Below are 18,740 nucleotides of genomic sequence, written 5' to 3'. Positions count from 1 at the left end.
CTCTACGGTAGGAATACATGGAAGGTAGCGAGTAAGTTTGATAATAGTACCCACAAGGTGGCAAATCTAGGAAACCAGCAACGAAAAATGAACACATTAAATTATGTAGCAATTATTTATAAGAAAAGACAATATTACATCAAAACACTGTATGTAAATTTAACACAAATCAATAAGGTTTTACACATTTTTCACTAAACCAGGTCGTAATATCTTCAAAACTGTATTCCTTGGGCACCACGGGTACATCCTTGAAGTAATCAGCGTTGTCAGGATTTACAGCGGGCGATCCTCCGGATAAACCACTAGAGGAAGGGTATGAGGCTGGCACCATCGCATGCTTATAATCCTTCTCGAAGATCACCTCACCAGCTTGATTCCACGTAAACCTCTGGATTTGACCATGCCATTTTACCACAACAGATGGGTATGGATCTCCCGCTTTCAAACTTCTTAACGTACACTCAAAATTAGTTTTAGCCTTGTCTTCTTCACCTTCTATATCTATCTCAGCTGAAGCTATCCTACTTTCACATCTCGACAAAAATAATACGTAAGTTAATAGTAAAAGTTTCATTGTGACACTTTCGGATTCGGGACCCAACTGGTTGTTCCCGTGGTTGTATTTTGCTTTTACGTCAATAACAGTCAAGATAAGGAGGTCTGTTATGTGCTCAGTAATTATCAGAAATATACTGTTATCTTTAAACGTCATATTAATAATGATGTTTTGAATTAATGCGTCTGATATTTCGTGTGAAATGGGAGAAATAATTAAATAATAATTTGAAGTATATGAACACATTAAAATACGTTTATTTGATAAATTGTGTGTCTGGCAAAATATATAAAAAAGAGTCTTTGGAGATTCGCTCGCTCATAAAGGCCTAAAGTAAATGCTGAGATCAAATGAGCTAACATTTGTGAAATAGGTTCAATAGAACACACTATGCCCAAAAAATAATGTTGTCCTAATATTGGGCAAAACTTCTACCCGTTCCGCAAAAACCTTCGATGACGGGTGGGGCCTCGTTTGGGGCTACCAAAATGGGGTTTTAAAAAAACCAAAACGTCCCACGTGTTTCATTAAACAGAATACCTGCTGAGGAAATATCAGTAAAAGTTTCGATTCTTCCTGGGTTAAGGAGATGCCATTTCCTTTAATCGTGAGATTAGAAGTTCAAACGTCGTGCTCCAAGTTCCAGCTTCGAAGAGCGGGTATGCAATGATTACTTTCCGTTTAGCTTCTCGAATATATCCTAGACATTGTTGTGAAGTCAAACAAATTCCTTTTAGAGAAACATATTACAATTTTACCTATAAAGCGAGTCTAGATGATTCCTGAAAATACGAGAATATTTGAATGGCAAATAATCGTATCCCTGTCAAGAATCTTTTTAAATTATATAATGAAGTAGAAAAAGCTTTCAAGGCATAGAAGAGTTATGCAAGCCTGCTGAAAGAGAAGGCAGGCGTTGGGTCGTAGCGTCGTGTCGAGACCTTAAAAGTAAAGCCGAGGATAGAGAGGCGGGGCGTATACTCCACCGACAAGAGCTTAGCTCTTAAACAAGAAGAAGACTCAAATTGTAGGGAGGACTGGGCGGGCCACAGGCTGTAGGATGCAGGAAGAAATATGTACTAGAATAGCCATAGAATGGGTAATTTTCTAGCTGGCGATGAAAAAGAAATGAGACGGATAAGAAACGGAGGAGTTACGCAACGGACAGGGACGGATAAAGTAGAAGGAAGGTTTTTGCCCAGCAGTGGGACACTACAGGCTAAAAAAAGAACTTACTGTTTATTCCTTAAAATGTTCTTAACAAATGGTGGTCCGCTTTTCATTATAATATTAGGTTTTATTTTATTTCTGCACGTCTTTGTCCCTTAGAGAACTCTTCAAACTTATTTGCTTGCTGCTTAGGCTCATTTTCTGCAAATGAGCCGCTTTTTCAGCTACAATGTAGACGAATAAAGTATGATATTGTTGTTCTGATTAGGTCATTATATAAAACGAGTATATCCAAACAATTCTAAGATAGGATTTCCGAAACAAGGACTATAGAATTTTTCCATATTACATAATATTTTCCATGTTATGATAATATAAATATAATTTGACAAGACAGTTTAAGATACATTAAAAATTAATATAACTAAAAGACAGAATTGACTTCAGAGATTAAATAAAGAAAAATATGTTTAATAGTAGTACTGTACGTGCAATAAGCTCAAATTGTTAGCCAATGATGGACAGTGAAAACATTTTATTGAAAAAACTATTTATATAACATTATGTTCTTTTTTTGTCTGTATTCTGTTTGTATGCCTTATGAATAAAATAAATAAGTAAATAAAAAAAATAAATTCTCTGTGTAAAATGTATCACGTTTTTATTCAAGTCGTGAAAACCAATGTCATTCTCCGTATTTAAACAGGGTTTTACTTTGTATTTAGTCGTTACACGTTTTGTTTCGAAAATAAATTTATAATTACTACAGTCATCAAGTTAATGGTTGCAGTAAAAAATAAAAAAAATATTGTTTCATTCAAAACTAAAAGATTTTTTCGTGAGAGTGAATTAAAAACATACTTACATCTAAACTTACATCTCTATCTCTTAGTTCTTTCTCTCTGAGCATTTTCTGCGTTTAATCCTCAGTAACAGCAGCGTCGGAGCCCTGGACCCGCATTTTTCTCAGTTTTCTCCTCAAATTCACAAGGTAGTCGTTGCACTTCGTTGTCAGACCATTAGCTCGTACTGGGTCACATGATTGATCAAATTATTTGATTGAAATGTCAACGAAAAACAAATGAAATACATAATATTAATAGGTATAATAAATATAGGGACAAATCATACAGTTTGATACGATTGTGTGTTGGGATACTGGTTCAGCGATACTATACTCTATGTTCTTTAATATAATAAAATTGATAAACGTTAAAGACTCAGATCAATCTGAGAAAAGATCGTTTTCAAGATCAAGATTTCCCGGGACATCTGTGTAACCGGCATGATAACCATTAGGCCACGAAGGTCGTCAAAGTTAAGGTCAGAGAGAGAGGTTTCAATCAAATGTATAAAAATAGAATGTTACTCGTTTTTTTTTAAATTATATTTGTCCGGTTTGATCTGGATCAAAGCTGTATTGGAAGCTTTCGCGCTCCACTGAAACGAGGTTTTTGATTGAAACATTCATTATTTCAGTGTTGTTTTTTTTTTTATAAAAAACTTCGGTTTTCTGTTAAGCACTGACTTTTGTCTGCGGCATCGCCCGCGTGAATTTATCTGCGAGAGCGGAACAGACATGATTTTCATAAAAAGTTTCACCCCCCATGATACATTATAGGTATCATTTGGAGGTAAATTTTGGAAAAAGTGAACGGGGTCTTTAAATATATGTATACCAAATTTCATCATATCAATCGGTCCAGATCGGAACAGACAGACCGTTTTTCGCATTAATAATATTAGTATGGAATTACGGATATGTGTATGCTATAAAATATAGTATCAAATCGTTGAGTTAGCATTCGAAAACACAAGTCACGAATTTGCTTTGGTGCTAACTCAATCTGTGTGTTTGGTATCTATATGTAATTATTTTTATATGTTATACCGGGCACTAGCTACTTATACTTTTTAAGTAGCACTTAAAGTGAAAATCTTATGATTGATGTGTGTCACACTACTTTGAGCAATTATTTTTTTTTCGACGGCGGATGAAATTAAATATTGTTCATGAAGTAATAATAGATACAGTGTATATTATTGTATAATTGATAATATTATCGTATCATTTACCAATATAACATGAGTATGCTTATCATTTAACCTTAAACATACATAGTATAATGTGTATTTCAACCCCTCATTATCCAATTGAATTAACATCATCTCGCTCCACAAACAGACATGAATAAACATAATAAATCTAATATTAATTTCTAAATTCTCATAATTTTCCGATATCTTCGTCGGCAAGTTTGTCCGGCTGTCCGGTATCCGGCGGACGGCGAAACGGCCTCAATTTCCGGACACGGCACGGACGGTATCGAGACAACCCATGCAATAGAAGCTAGTAATTATGAAACTACTAACGAATGTTAAAATGCCGATCTCTTTGAAATATTATCGATTTTAACGAGTACTTTTTTCTCTCGATATCTCTAGAATGAAATACACTAACTGGTACAAATTATAGAAACTAGCCAGCCCTATCAAAACCATCCTTGCATATTCTAGCAATTCCAAATTTCATAATAATTGGTCCAGTAGATTTTGCGTGAAAAAGTAACAAACATATATACACTCGTATATCCTCGCAAACTTTCGCATTTATAATATTAGTAGGATAGTAGCAACACATAATAATATGGCATTCTTTTGACCACAGACTAAATATATTTTTCTTTTATCTTTGACCACCCGTCAAGTAGCCAATTCAACCAACAAACCCTATAGATATATTTAACTACTTTATGTAGTTAAATATATCTTTTAAGATTTGCAACTAAACATGTGATACGTAAAATGTGTGAATCTGTCGCGATTCTTAAACGAAAATGGCCTCAAATAAAAGCCATTATGGTAGGTAGATAAGAAATATAACTTATAGGCGTAACCACGACATAACTCAGCCTAAGGTTTCGATAAGTCCCATCAATTTGGACTATATAATAGAGAACATCGAAGTTAAATTAGAATAGTTGACCAAAACTGTTGGGTCAGTACTTCGCGATGATATCGGCCGTTTATAAATTACCTGCCGATAAGACGCTTTTCAGAACTTGTCTGTCAATACATTTAGAAATAGATTTGTTACGTCTGTAATATAAGTATGATATTGATGATAGATATTTATTTTCAAGTGATGGAAATTGCTAATTCAAAGTAAATGAAGTCGAAGTTTACTCAAAACAATCTTCTCAATAGTTCAAGATTGTGATAAAATATGCAATTAAAGGAATCATTACCTCGGACACTAAATACATCGTTCGGATATAAGCTACTTAAAGATTCTCATAGAACGATTATATGACCTTACATCAATTTTAACTGGTTGTTACCTAAGTTAAAAAAAATGATCAGCACATACAGTGAGATGTAACAGATTGGAACCTAAAACTTCCAGGTACATTTTAGTTCTAGTTGTTTCTACTGTGTGTAGTGAACCTGAAAGTCAGCGAATCGCATAACGAAACAAAACTTATTCTAATTAGTCGCAATTATTGAACATTACTGAATCAACGGCCACAATCAAGTCGTTCAATAGATTTATAAAGGCATTTGGCACTACTATATAAGATTCGTCTTTCATAGCAGCTTTTAAAGACAGCTCAAACCAAAATATGTTTATTTGGGTCCACGCTCAAGTCAACTAACATGTTGTTTCAGGTTGTGGGTGCATCAGGTTCACGTCGACGTACGGCAAGCCGCGCGGCACGTTCAGCAGCCCGGACTACCCCCGCCCGTACCCCGCGCGTCTCCACTGTCTGCTCTACACCTTCCTCGCCGCGCCGCATCAGATCGTAGAGCTCGTCTTCACCGACTTCAATATCTACAAGGAGCATCTCGAGTAAGTGATATTGTTGAATGTTGTGAGTGCAAGTTCACTCACATCGACGAAGCATCATCAAGTGACTGGATATCAGCACACCACAACAACATTTATACAGTATGGCGTACTTATAGTACACCATCATGAACTTTAAGTGTTGTGAAAATGACTTCGGAGTTAAATCTACTCAATTTACAGCATATATTTTTTTAAGTATTGTAACTTCATCTAAAGCCGACGAAGTTGAATTCTCAGTCAGTTATTACTTGTCGGAACTTCTCTATTTCAGAGCCCATTCGAAAACGCTTCATTTCCAAGCGACCGTCTAAACTTTGCTTTTAGAAAATTATTTCGGCTTCGTGTATTATTTTGCACAATGACGGAACATAAAATGGATATTTGTAATCACTTAATTTGAAATCTCATTTACAAAAGCTTTTGTAAATGAGATTTCAAATTAAGTTTGGCATCAATTAGGGAATTATAAAGCGTCAAGCGAATATTAAATATTGGAGGTGCATTAACTGGCCATAATAAAATCAATTGGTTTTTAATAGCCTTTATTGTAGGTAATCTGACCAATAAATTTGGTGAAATTAATTTGGCTTGATAGGTTTTATTAAGGCTTTTTGTTCTGTTTCCGTAGGCCGCAAAGCTGGCTGCAGAAACGAATGTAGTCGATCATTGTACTGCCATTCTTCTGGACCACTGGTGCCTCGTCCAGGGCGTAGTTTGCTTCTTTTTCGGTGAACCGGTCTCCCCACGTCATCAAGTCGTGTCGGATTCTAAAACCGTGACGAAACATGTATGAATGCATATAAAGATAACTATAATTATTCTGATGGAATCTCGCAACTCAATTTTGAAGCATCTTTAACTGATTTTAATGACATTTTGAATACACGTTTAGTTTAAATTATTATATTATATACTTATGACAAGGCATTATTAGAGGTATAATATAATTGTTAGCGTACTAGAACAAAATGAAAGAATGTAGTGCAATATAATTATCCAAGCCACAATGCTTTGAAATTGTAGACGAAAATTATTTTCGGAAACTTTATGATTTAAACTTTATATACTTTCAACATTATTCCCGTAATAATAATGATCAATGCGATAAGTTGCACAGTGTTTCCATTGTGACTTACTTATCCTTCGTTAAATTTTAACTTTTGCCATAATACTTATTAGGGGTAAGTTATCTACTTTGAAACCATTTCGTTTTGCGCTTATTCGTTTATTTTCTTTCCTGTTTTTTTTAAACATTTTTATTCTATATATTGATTTATCTGGTCTAATAATCCCGTTAGTGAATGCAGTGTAAATAAGGCATTGAAAGTTTTACTCTGACTCCGTATGAAATGTGATTAGGTATGATGAAAAGAGGCTTAGAACATTTAACTGTAATGTTAACTGTCAAAAAAATACATTTCCCAAAATATCTCCACCTCTCTCCCTAATTCGCAATGAAAAAAAGAATCAATTTTTCAACACACTGTAGGGGCATAAAGCCGAACACATAATTTTATTTTACTGCCTTGTGTACAGCCTACAAATGCTTACGTATCCGTCTTCAAGTCAAATTTTCGCCGGAATTATATGAATGCCTATTCGACGCCGTAAAACAGAGATTGCACTGAGAATTTTAATAAACCTGAGACTCTGTTCCGCTGTACACGTAAATAATTATGTACTTTCCGTCATCAAATATTTAAATAAGCATTTTGACAGACCGAAATCACAGGGGATTCGAAACTGTTACGAATCATCCTGGTTTTAACAATATGAAATGATGTAGCATTAACAATTAAAACATTAACATTTTGATTATGTTTTTGACAGTTCGATATTTATATTCGATTTTTTATATTTTTAATTTATTGTTAAATAGCTGCGCCCCTGGGCTTCACTCCCGTGGGAATTTCAGGTTATAAAGTACCCTATGTGTTATTCCAAGTTATTTTCTACCCGTGTACCAAATTTCATAACAATCGGTCCAGTAGATAATGCGTGAAGATTAATAATCAAACAAACTTACTTTCGCGTTTATAATATTAGTTGAGATTATAATCGCGAATATTTTGCATTTGTTTTATTATAATAAAATTAGGATATAGTTTTGAACTGTTGTGTTCCGGTTTGAAGGGTAACAGTGAAGGGAAATAATGTCACAGTCACATGCCTGTTTATCATATCACTACATAGTATAAATAAAGTTGCTTCCTGCTGTCTGTCTGTCCCTATGTATGCTTAGATCTTTAAAATTGCGTAACGGATTTTGATGCTAGTTTTTTTAGTAGAGTAATTCAAGAGGAAGGTTAAGGTGTAAAATTTATTATGGCTTTACCCGAGAAAAGCCGGGACGGGCCACTAGTAACTATTATAAAAACAAGCCAGTCATAAAGCTACATACTGTTTAAAGGCGGAAAATTTGTCTTTGCTTCTTAAAATATTAAACCAGCAATTCAATGAAATTTTCACGGAAATTCTTGAATCTAGGTAATTAATCTAGACTGGGGCTTAGCATAAAATGACTGATGGGTCTAAAGATAAATCGTCTAAAAATATTGCGTTAATTAATTCGCTTAGCAATCATGCGTTCCGTGCGTCGTGACGTCATTTGGACGGAACCCAAGGTTCTAAATCATGACGTGTCGCCGGAACCCCACAAATACATCAAGCAAATACCACAAAACGTAATTTAATCTTGGTCGCGTCCTGTTTATGCGTCACGAGGGGAAAGAAATATGAACGCTTTTCCTATTTTTATTTCCGTTACAGTTGATTTGAATCTATGTGTGTGAATATAAATCCAAAAGTCTTTATTGAAACCTGAATAGTTATAGTTATGTATGGCTTAATCTCAATTAACTAAATTACGCAATAATGTGGTAAAATTAAACGTGTTGTAAACTAAAACATCTATAGAACCTCTTTTAATTAATCTGGGTGCACGGCAGTGCTCCCGCCAAGTCGTGCGAAGCAAACCCTGCCGTACCATCCTTTTTCATGACGAGAAATGAAAATGTCGCCTTAGCAAAGTATGATGAGGCTCTTCTATTGAGTAGTGTTCAGTATAGGTATAGTATAAGTAAATCTGATTACTAAGAAATACAATAACTATATATAACGGAATAAAAAAATGTATTTGAGTAAATACGGCGTTATAAAGTAGACAAAACTTTTTTCATTTACTTTCGAATTATTAATTTATTAAATATAACGCCAAAATTTCCTACCTAGATACATTCGATTAATAATTTCGCGTAGAACTTTCTAGACGAGCCTCAATGCCTTCGAGATTAGATAACTTGCCCTATTCGCGCAGTTTGTGGCATTATTAGTCGTAACTTGAAGCGTTAATTAATTATTGGTTATTATGCTCGAGTGTAATACATGTTTTAACCTAAGTGGTAGTGAGGAACATGTGTTGCGTTCGTTAAAACTTAGGGAATTACCGAACGACATTAGTGAATACGGCACATAAACGAAACTGGTCTATTTCAAAGATTATAAAATATGCTGTAATATAAAATCTTTTGTTTCACGATAATGTATATCAGTTATACTAACTTACCTACATAGTTTTAATGACTTTTTGTTTTAATAACTTCAATAAGGTAAGTAAAGTAAATTCATAAAAGGCGGCCTTATTACTATAAGCGATTCCTTCCAGGCAAACTTTTAATACAAATATCAGCAGATTAGAGTACCAAGTTATTGCTACTACTATAAGTATTAGCTATCAGAGAGTCAGATACCGGTGACTATTGACGTTAATAAAGGCGATTAAAATTAAAGGCGATTTTCTTAAAACCACCTGTATAATCTTTGACACATTTTTCAATTAATTTCTGCCGAACATGTTCACATCCAAATTCGAAAATTCCGAATTAAATAAGACATTATTTATTACATTTAAAAACAAATAGTGTAACAAACCTATCTTCGGAAATTAGTCCGGAGTTGTCCTTGTCCCAGCGAGACAGTGCGGCAACAAGGGTGTCCTCAGAGTCCAACTCCAAGGTTTGGTAACCCAGGAGGTTCACAAAGCCGTCGAAATCCAGTGGGTTTGGTGCCTAGGAAAATAAAAGTAAAATATTTTGCAATGGAAAACTTTAACCGAAAAGGCAATTATTCTATTTTACGTAGATAAGCAGCGGTTGAGCGACCGCCCAGTGCATTGGATAGGTACTTACAAGCGGGCGCCTTACGGATTGTCCTTATTGAAACAAAGTGGCGCGATGCGGCGCAACGCGAATATATCAAATGGATGTATAGACAGGATGTACTTATATTAAAGTGTCCTATGCAGTCTATATCTGTACTATACAGGACACACAGCCATATATGGCTAGGTTAGAAATGAAAACACGGCCTCCTGCATAGACTTCTATCTGAATTGAGCGTGCTAGTTTCATTCTAGGCAGTGACTCTCTGAAGCCCGGAGGTTTTTGAATCAACTGACAAGACAACAACCTTTTTTGAGAATACTATCATGGCGATTAATTCGTTTTATAAGACATTCACTAAAGCATAAAGAGTGGTTTTATTCCAGGGTGGGAACCACACCCAGAACCTTTCTGGACTTGTATGTAGAAGTAAATACTTTGGGAATCAATCGTGACGAATAACGATAGATTAAATGTTGTTGACCGTAATAGACGGTTTATCAAAATATGAAATACTCATAATTATTGCAAATCATCAAATTTATAAATCCATTTCCATAATGGTCTGCATATTGAACCTAATTAATTATGTAATATCGGATCGTTTCCAAACAGTAAATTGTGATTGATCAAAGTGACATTTGAAACTGGTATTTAGATATCAAATATTACGTTATTATGTATATGTTACTGTAAAAGCCCGTATACAGATAAATCTTAGGTTTTTCTCAGAAAATCTTACGATTTACCGGCATGGGTTGGTAAATATAAGGATTTATAAAATATTGACGATTTTTTCGGTTTGCTACTGATGGCTGGTAAATGTTGGTTTTGGGAATAAAATAATGAGTAATTCTTATTAATAATTTATTTTTCAGTCAAAACCTTACATATTTTTATGTAGTTATCATAATTACGAGAGTAATTAATTAACTAAGTAATTAATCAAATCCTTACCTATATTTTCATTTGGTAAGTATTTTTGTTTATAAATGTTTTTATATTTTAAAGGTAAAGTTATACCTTACCTTTAAAATACTTCTTAAATAGTAAAAAATTAAAAAAGGAAAATTATTTTCTCAACATTTACCGTGCCTTTGATGTAAATCCTAAGATTTACCAAGTGAATGGTGGTAAAAGTTAGAATCGCAAAATTGTTCGGATTTTTACCATTAAGAGTTGGTAAATCTTAGGTTTTACTGGAATATTTAAGGATTTACCGTAATTCGTGCTTTTACAGTAACATATATATATACAATTGCACTAAAGACTAAAGACGCATTTTCTACACCCATGTTTTTAAATGTTACCAAATTTTTTGTATAACAAAGTTACAGTAATGTATGTGCATTTTAACTCAATTTCCTCTCAGTGGTTTGTTTCTACCTCAATATTATTATGATGATTTTCATTGTTGCTTTTGTAACAATTGTAGCTTCGTCCGAAAGTTACTTGTGACGCCCCAGTCGGCATATTTTGTTTTTGGGAATATGCGGCCATTGAAATTGAATGGCAAGAATTAACATATCGCATGCAAAACTCTGTCTACCTCATAAAGGATAAAAATCCTTTATGAGGTAGACAGAGTTTCGCAACTAATGTTACGAATGCTAAATTGTATGGCAGGTAGTGGTATTGATGTATTTAAACAAGATGAGATCGTATCCTTATAAGTAAATTAATGTAACAAATAGGTAAAATTGTAATGTAACGAAATTGTCTCTCGATATATATTTTTTTTAAGATTTAAGAAACTAAACATAATAATAAAATTAACAAAACAGGCCTTTTCAATTAAATTTGGTACTGATGTCGTTATTTGCTTTATATACTTTAAAAATATTACATAGCGAAAGCTTAGTATGTTATTTATCATCGATTTTGGAGCATGAAATTGGTCAATTCCGTGCAAATAAATGTATGTTCGCAATATTACCTCAATGTTTCCCGCCCCGACAAACATATGGAAGGATTTCGTCAAATATTTACTTTGACAGCGGCACTCTAACCGCACGAACATGAATTACTAAATATTGTATTTCACAAAAGTCCCGCTTTGAAGTTCAGTTTCATGAATGAGCTCTTTTTCAATTTAATTCAGATAAAATAAGTTATTTTTCTCACGTTATGTTTGTATTCAAAACACCTAAGTATGATATAATTGACCTTAATTTTGTGCCGTGCCGTGATTTAAAATATTATGCGTGAGACAGAAACAGCGCATCGTGTGTGTTGTACTATTGTTGCAGTTGTATTATGAAAAAGTGAGTTTCTCTGTTCATTTGTTAGTTTTTTTTCACGATTTATCATTAAGACAATATTTTTGAAATTTCGTATACATGCAGTTATAGTAGATACACGAAAAATTTTTTCATTTGTTTTTCAAATGTCATTTTCAATTTCAAAGGCTTTTCATTCCGGAAAGAAGTACCTTGTTTCTGTTCCCGTTGAATCTTCACGCGGGCGTAGCCGCGTACTAATTCTAGTATCAAATAATTTTCTAAGATTGGTTCAGTCGAAATATATTCGAACTTGCGTATAGCTCCTTTTAGTAGCATAACCTCTCGCAGTGTGTCACATGGCGGTGGATCGACAGGGATTTAAAAGCTCTCCGTCAACTTCCAACTTCAGAAACAGAACTTAAGTGGAATCAGAAAAGCGAAGTTCCGCTGGAAGCCTCCGGAAGGAATAGGCCGTTGTTTTGCTAATTCCGAATTTCTGCGAAATAGCTTTCATTCAGTGCCTTTAAATAATTATGTTACTATTATCTAGATAGTCTATCATAGGGTTTAATTAGCTTGATATCGTAAGCTGGAAAAAAAAATGTAGATCCTTCTTCACCACAATAGTGGTCGCATTAAAATAAAACGTTGGAAGCCAGACAAAAAAGAGTTAATAAGGTAGATTGTATAAATGTTGCTTTTGTAAAAAGAGATCCAGAAAGACAAACTAAATTCCCAGACAACCCGTTGTAGACATCTCTTAAAAGCTTTAGAAAATCTAGACTAGACACCCGGCCCAAAAAAAAATTGAAAGAACGCGTGGAAGAAGATGGGAAATTTCTCGCAGATGCTACTTAGGGCATCAAAATTTATAATAAGTACTTTATTTCTGAGCGATAAGAAATTAAGTACTTATGATAAATTTCTGATAACACTAACCAAAAGTGATAAGAAGAAAAATAAAACAGTGTTAACTAACCTCAGCCAGCATACTGCGCACTGCTTGCTCGTCCACCTTCTCGCCGAGGCTGACCAGAGTGCCACGGATGTCGTTGTGGTCGATACACCCGTCTCCGTCCAGGTCAAACAGCAGAAAAGCCTGGGAACGTGCAATTGCATAAAATATATACGTACAAGCCTCCGTTGCGTGACGGTAGTTACGTTGCGTCGTAGTCTGTCTTAGTTACACACTCTGCGTGCGACAGTAATGGCTGAATGCGCTTCGTAACGCAATGTTCGCCCTATATCCACATAGGTTTTTTTTTTCAAATCTTCCTTTCTCATTTTTCGTTTTTGATGGACAAATCACACGTATTATATCTTATTTAACTTCATTATTTTTACACTTATTTATTCATACTTTCTTCAATGTAAATTTCTGTCAAAAGTACTGGACATAATAGAGATTGTAGACGTTAGGAATATAATTTCCTTTATGAAAAATGTGTAGATAATAAAATCATGTCACCTCCTTGAGCTCGAAGATTTTAGATTCATCGAGTTCCGCCAAAACGTTATCGGGTATGTGCAGCGCTTCCCGCGCTTTCGAAGCAGAGCGCGATCTTGAGTACTCTGGAACTGGTAGCTCGCTATCAGATATTATTGGCCCGCTGCAAATCAAATTGAGCATTGAGTAGAGGATAATTGGGTCTATTTTACGATAGCTGAAAGCTGACTGTGGTGAACATCTTTGTGTTCAGGCAATACACCCGCGGGTACTGTATAAGAGCATTGGTTTCTAAAACTATGTTACTGGTGATAATAAAATTAACGAGAAGGATTTTTTTAATTTTAAATATTAAATATATCTAGATTTTTTATTTATGTAGAAATCATATATTTTTAATAAGTAGATTGAGATATGATAAAATGTAAACATGCAGAATAGGAAAAGACCAAAACCAAAAAAAAGTAACATTCATTATTTTGTCGATTGTAATAACAATCTAGTAAAGTATAAAAATAAAAGTATTCGGTATTCGCTAAGCTTGCTCGGTCTCGACCAGAACGGAAATTAAAAATTAAGAAAAAGCCAGGAAATGACTCGAAGGTTTATAAAGACTGAGCGAGGATATTTAAAAATGCCAAACAACCTTAGACAGCATTTTAAACTTATATTATAAAACTTGCAATAAAACATTATTTATTTTTCTAATGAGCCTTCCTTAAACAAAAATTTTCTCTTTTATAATTTTCCATTCACTCATCCACAATTTCATAAACTCTGGTATATTGTTTCGGACGTTTTAATTAATCGAGCCTATTGTAAATTTAACTCAACACTCACTCTCCTGTAGGAATGGACTGTAAAAGGTTTTCCTTGAACTGTTTTATTTCATCTCGTGTAGACTCCGCCTCTGGGCGACTTCGACGCCTTTCTCCCTTTGACTTGCTCTAAAAAAATTAATTAAAACAATTTTTAAAACAAATGTTACAAGCTTTTAGTGCGGTCAGATAGATCTTGTACCTTTGAGGAGTTCCCTTGCCGGGAGCCGATCCTGGGCGCACCATCAGGTCATGCTCATTATAAATAATGCAGTCATAAATACTGAGGCGACGTGAAAATTTTAAACAAGGACAAGGGAAAATTGGTGATATTTTACTACTTGCAAGATGATTATAGACAGACAGAGTGACAGGTGGAACTAAACAAAACTAAATAAGCGACCCTACATAAGAAGTCGGGAACCCCCTTGTGATGTGGGCCGAAGGTTCTCTTACCATAAGATGGGCCGCATGGCTGTTTTTTATACTGCCTATATAAACGAAGTCAACATCGCATTTTTCCTAAGTTAGCATAGTATAATGAATTAGGTCCTAGCTGACGATAAATAAACACTTTCATGATTATGACTACAGTTTTCAGTCTATTCGAGGTCAGTTATTACGGCTTTTCTGAGATTAGACGAAAATAGACGTACTGAATGGGACCAACTTTATCTTGGAGGCTTTTATTTAGTAGAAGTAATCCTTAAAGCCCACACAAGATTAGGTACTATTATAGTGATCATGGTTTATTTATCAACAAATTCATTTTAACCAACCCTAGATAACAGTGTAATGGAAAAGGCATGGTTAAGCTTTTGCAGGACAATTACCGTCTAAAGACGTTATGACGTCTGTTGTCTCATTTAGTTTCCGTATAAAGAGTTCACCATTGAATTAATATTGCGAGGAATATAATTGTTTGTGTTTTCGCATCATTATGGGCGATCCCCAATCTCGAACATGAGAAACAAAAGGACACGATTTCCATATTTATCGACATAATCTTTTAGTTACTGTAACTTTGTAATTTAACTTAGCCATATATCTTTTTGTAGGTATATTAATAGATGTAAGTATTCCAAAAATATTTTTTATCAAAAAAAATATCGCTTAGCTTAAACGTCATACCGTTGTGATTACCATTTTTTGATGTTTACATAATTTATTTACTTAGAAACTTTTATGTACGGAATAATCTGTTCTGTTTGAAGTGCGTTTTAAACATTACATGGTATTTTTAAATTAATTCTCATGTAAGTGGCCATGTGTCTTTATGAGAATAAAGTTCTTTAAATTTAGAAACAATTAATTTACTTAGATTAGTTTTATCCCGCCACAATGCTATGTCTGTTTGGTCTTATAGTTGAATAGAACTTTCTACTTTTCTTTCTTTCTTTCTCTTCTATTGATCGACCTAAGCGATCGAACCTCTCAGCCGGAGGAGACTGGCAGAGTTGTAATTTTATACAATAAAAGCATAAGTTTAATTATGCCAGAAATGACAATGACATTTAACGTACTACTATATATTTTACACAATATAAAATTTCCTAGGGATTTTTTGTGTTTAAAAGTAATGAGTTTTAACATAAAATTTATAAAGTGCCTCAGAACTAATTAGAGTTACAACCAAGACCTTGGTTAAGTCAAACAGCTGCAGAGCCAATTAAGATTTAATCGACATAAAAGGATATTAATGAAGAATCAAGAGTTGTAACAAATCAGGCAAAATCAAAAGTGGGATCACTTTTGGAGTTTTAATTTTTTAATATTGCTCTAAGATGTTATACGGTTAAAAAGTTGAATTATAGATATCATAAATTAGAGTTTTGCTCATAGAGTCCTACAATTTTATAAAATTCAAATTTCTCTATTTGCTAAAATGTAGGTCTTTACAAGGTGTCAATAATTGAGTCTCTTACATTTTACAGTGGTAAGGTATTTAAATATTGTTATAATGCCAAATATTAAAACCATGTGATTAAAAATAACAATAAGGTCCTAAGTTTGTTAGGTGCTATTTATTCTCTCTTTGAATTTATGTGGGACAAAATAATATGTATAATAATTTTATTTCCAACTGAATTATCCGAATCGTAATCGCGTATGATTGATTTGACATAAATATTTATAGAAAATATAAAAGAAATAGCAAAAGATATTAGATAAGGATAATTTAGGATATTCATGTCTACTTAGATAAAATAATTATTAGGTAGGACATAACTAATCATATATTTTCAGAAAATAAACAATCTAAAAACGTTTTTCTTTCGTACACACTTCTGAAACACGATCATTGTGAAATAAAACATTGCAAACATAACCTCTGCTTTCATGTTTACACATCATTGCGGGGCTGTAAACAAATTTGATCTCAATCCCAGACAATTTTACCCCGTATAAAAACCAACACGATCTTTTTTGTAGCACAAAAGTCAAACTCCTACATAAGTAGAAATTATATTAGAGATGGAAACACTTACTTTTTGTCTAGCTGTTCCATTATTCTGCTCTTCCATGTCTCGCTATCGAGTTTCCGAGATATTTCCTTACTGAACACCCGCATATGCGAATCTTCTCACGACTGAGCGGTTCCTGAATCACAACATTTTAGATAACTAACGTTTCTCCTATATCTATATAGAACATCTGTGCTTGTTTGTCAGGTTGTATGTTTTTATTGTAAACTGCTTCATTTAAATTATAAATTATATTAATGATTTACGAGTTAGGTATCCGATTAATAGAATGTTAGATTGAGATTGAAAACATCTTGTTTGTTTGAATAATATGGTCGTAGCTTAGTTATTATCATATAAATTATTATATATGTAGTTTAAAGTCAAAGACTTTAAATTTATCTGCGAGTCGCATTTCATTGTTCCATCCAACAAAAAACTCAATATCTGCAACGCCGTTTGTGTTGCCAACATAAAAATAATGAACTTCAATTTATATTCGTACTTTCCAAATCAGCATACTCTGGCGACTGGTTGGAGGATGAAAAATGAAAATAAAATAAAAAAATACGATACGGTATGGTTGATGGTAAAGCCACGATATTAGTAAAGTTTTACACAAAAAAAATTACTAATTAAATATCCATTATTTCTGAAAAAAATTAAAATAAATTAAAAATATCACGACGGTATAAATGGCAGTAAAGCCACGATATTAGCATAGTTTTAGTCATAACGAATTTAGTTTGCAATTCGCGTCGCCGGGATTATTTATTTCGCTCGGATGCACGCAGATTTTCAGATTAGAGATGTTTGCTACAACTAATTAATCTTTGGGCCGAAACTGTAAGATTTCCAGGTCACTGAGTTGGTTGGGCTCAGTTTAAAACGCAAATTAAAGTACGTACAGATTGGTTACCACAAACAATGCAGGCACAAATTATATTTTGAGCTTGTTATGGGATAAAAAAAATGGGTTTACATTTACATGTGTGAAAACTTCATGCTGTATCCATGCTATGTGCTGACTTAGAATCATTGTAGGGTACACGTAATTTAAATATCAATAATGTCAAATAGGCTCGTGTTTCTAGGAAATTGTTACAACAGCTGTATGTATGATTATTTTATTTAAGGTGTCTGTCTATTTATCTATTATATTTGTTGTTAATTCGTCATTGTATTTATTTCAAATGAGAAGATTTTATGAATAAAATTAAAATAATGGTTATAAAATTTTTAAAATATATATTTTTTTGTTTTACTAGTTTTATTATAAATTAGATATTTATTATAGTTCTGTACTGTCGCTATTTTGCTAGTATATATGTTTTCACTTGCTTGAAGAAGGGTTCAGTCGACGCCTGCTTGTTTAGCAGACCTACTGGTTGTTTTTGGTATTGTGTAACTTGAGACCAATCACAAACTTAGATGGCGTAATTACACGTTATGTTTATTTTATAAACTTACTCGTATGTGCTTAGGATAGGGAAAAGATATTTATTTGAAATATTTGTTCGTTTGTAATAACTTTATTGTATGGAAATACCTACGTACATAAATTAAAGAAATAACAAGGTCGGACTTAGGTGTCCCATGCATGGATGTCTTACATTCAACCGGCAATAGGTTCAGTGGACATGTTTACAGGAGCAGACTAGTTAGGTTTGAAGTAATAACATACAAAACGAATGAAGAATAAAAAGAAATTTACAACATTTGATTCAAATTGTTGTCCCATCGTTCAAATGAAGATGTAAATATGTAAAATATGGTTTCGAATTTACATTTATTCTCTACACGATAGATCAAATTTATTTCAAATTAATCAAAACAATATTAGTATATTTTTATAGGCTCAAAAGAAAAATAACGAAAATAAATTATTACGTAAAGTAGTCCTTCAGTCGGTCGCCTTTTATTAAATAAACAAAGTTAATATCCATCTCGTAGATTAAATATCAGATTTGTAACATATATTCTTTTAGGATTCATACGTAAATGTTTCATCCCATCCATTAGTCCGCGCCAGTCCTTCAAAGCCTTAAA

General features: G+C 33.5%; 2 protein-coding genes across 3 annotated transcripts in view; one reads left to right on the top strand and one right to left on the bottom strand.

The window, feature by feature from the left end:
* Positions 1–18,740, top strand: part of LOC128672219 (suppressor of lurcher protein 1-like) — a 226,255-nt gene that overhangs the window by 83,107 nt on the left and 124,408 nt on the right. For both annotated transcript variants that reach the window (XM_053749220.1, XM_053749219.1), the window contains one exon: positions 5,399–5,579. In XM_053749220.1, the coding sequence (XP_053605195.1) occupies positions 5,399–5,579 (181 nt within the window). The remainder of the gene's footprint in view (positions 1–5,398; positions 5,580–18,740) is intronic.
* LOC128672220 (uncharacterized protein) lies at positions 6,111–16,863 on the bottom strand. The gene is made up of 6 exons (XM_053749221.1): positions 16,716–16,863; positions 14,249–14,355; positions 13,430–13,571; positions 12,941–13,060; positions 9,510–9,646; positions 6,111–6,346 (listed from the first exon to the last, which is right to left on the bottom strand). The coding sequence occupies exons 1-6, from the start codon at positions 16,749–16,751 to the stop codon at positions 6,181–6,183; spliced, it is 708 nt and encodes a 235-aa protein (XP_053605196.1). The 5' UTR covers positions 16,752–16,863; the 3' UTR covers positions 6,111–6,180.

This window comes from Plodia interpunctella, chromosome 9, assembly GCF_027563975.2.
Source record: "Plodia interpunctella isolate USDA-ARS_2022_Savannah chromosome 9, ilPloInte3.2, whole genome shotgun sequence".
Lineage (NCBI taxonomy): Eukaryota > Metazoa > Arthropoda > Insecta > Lepidoptera > Pyralidae > Plodia > Plodia interpunctella.
Note: the sequence above shows the minus strand (reverse complement) of the source record. Positions and strands in the feature narration are given on the sequence as shown.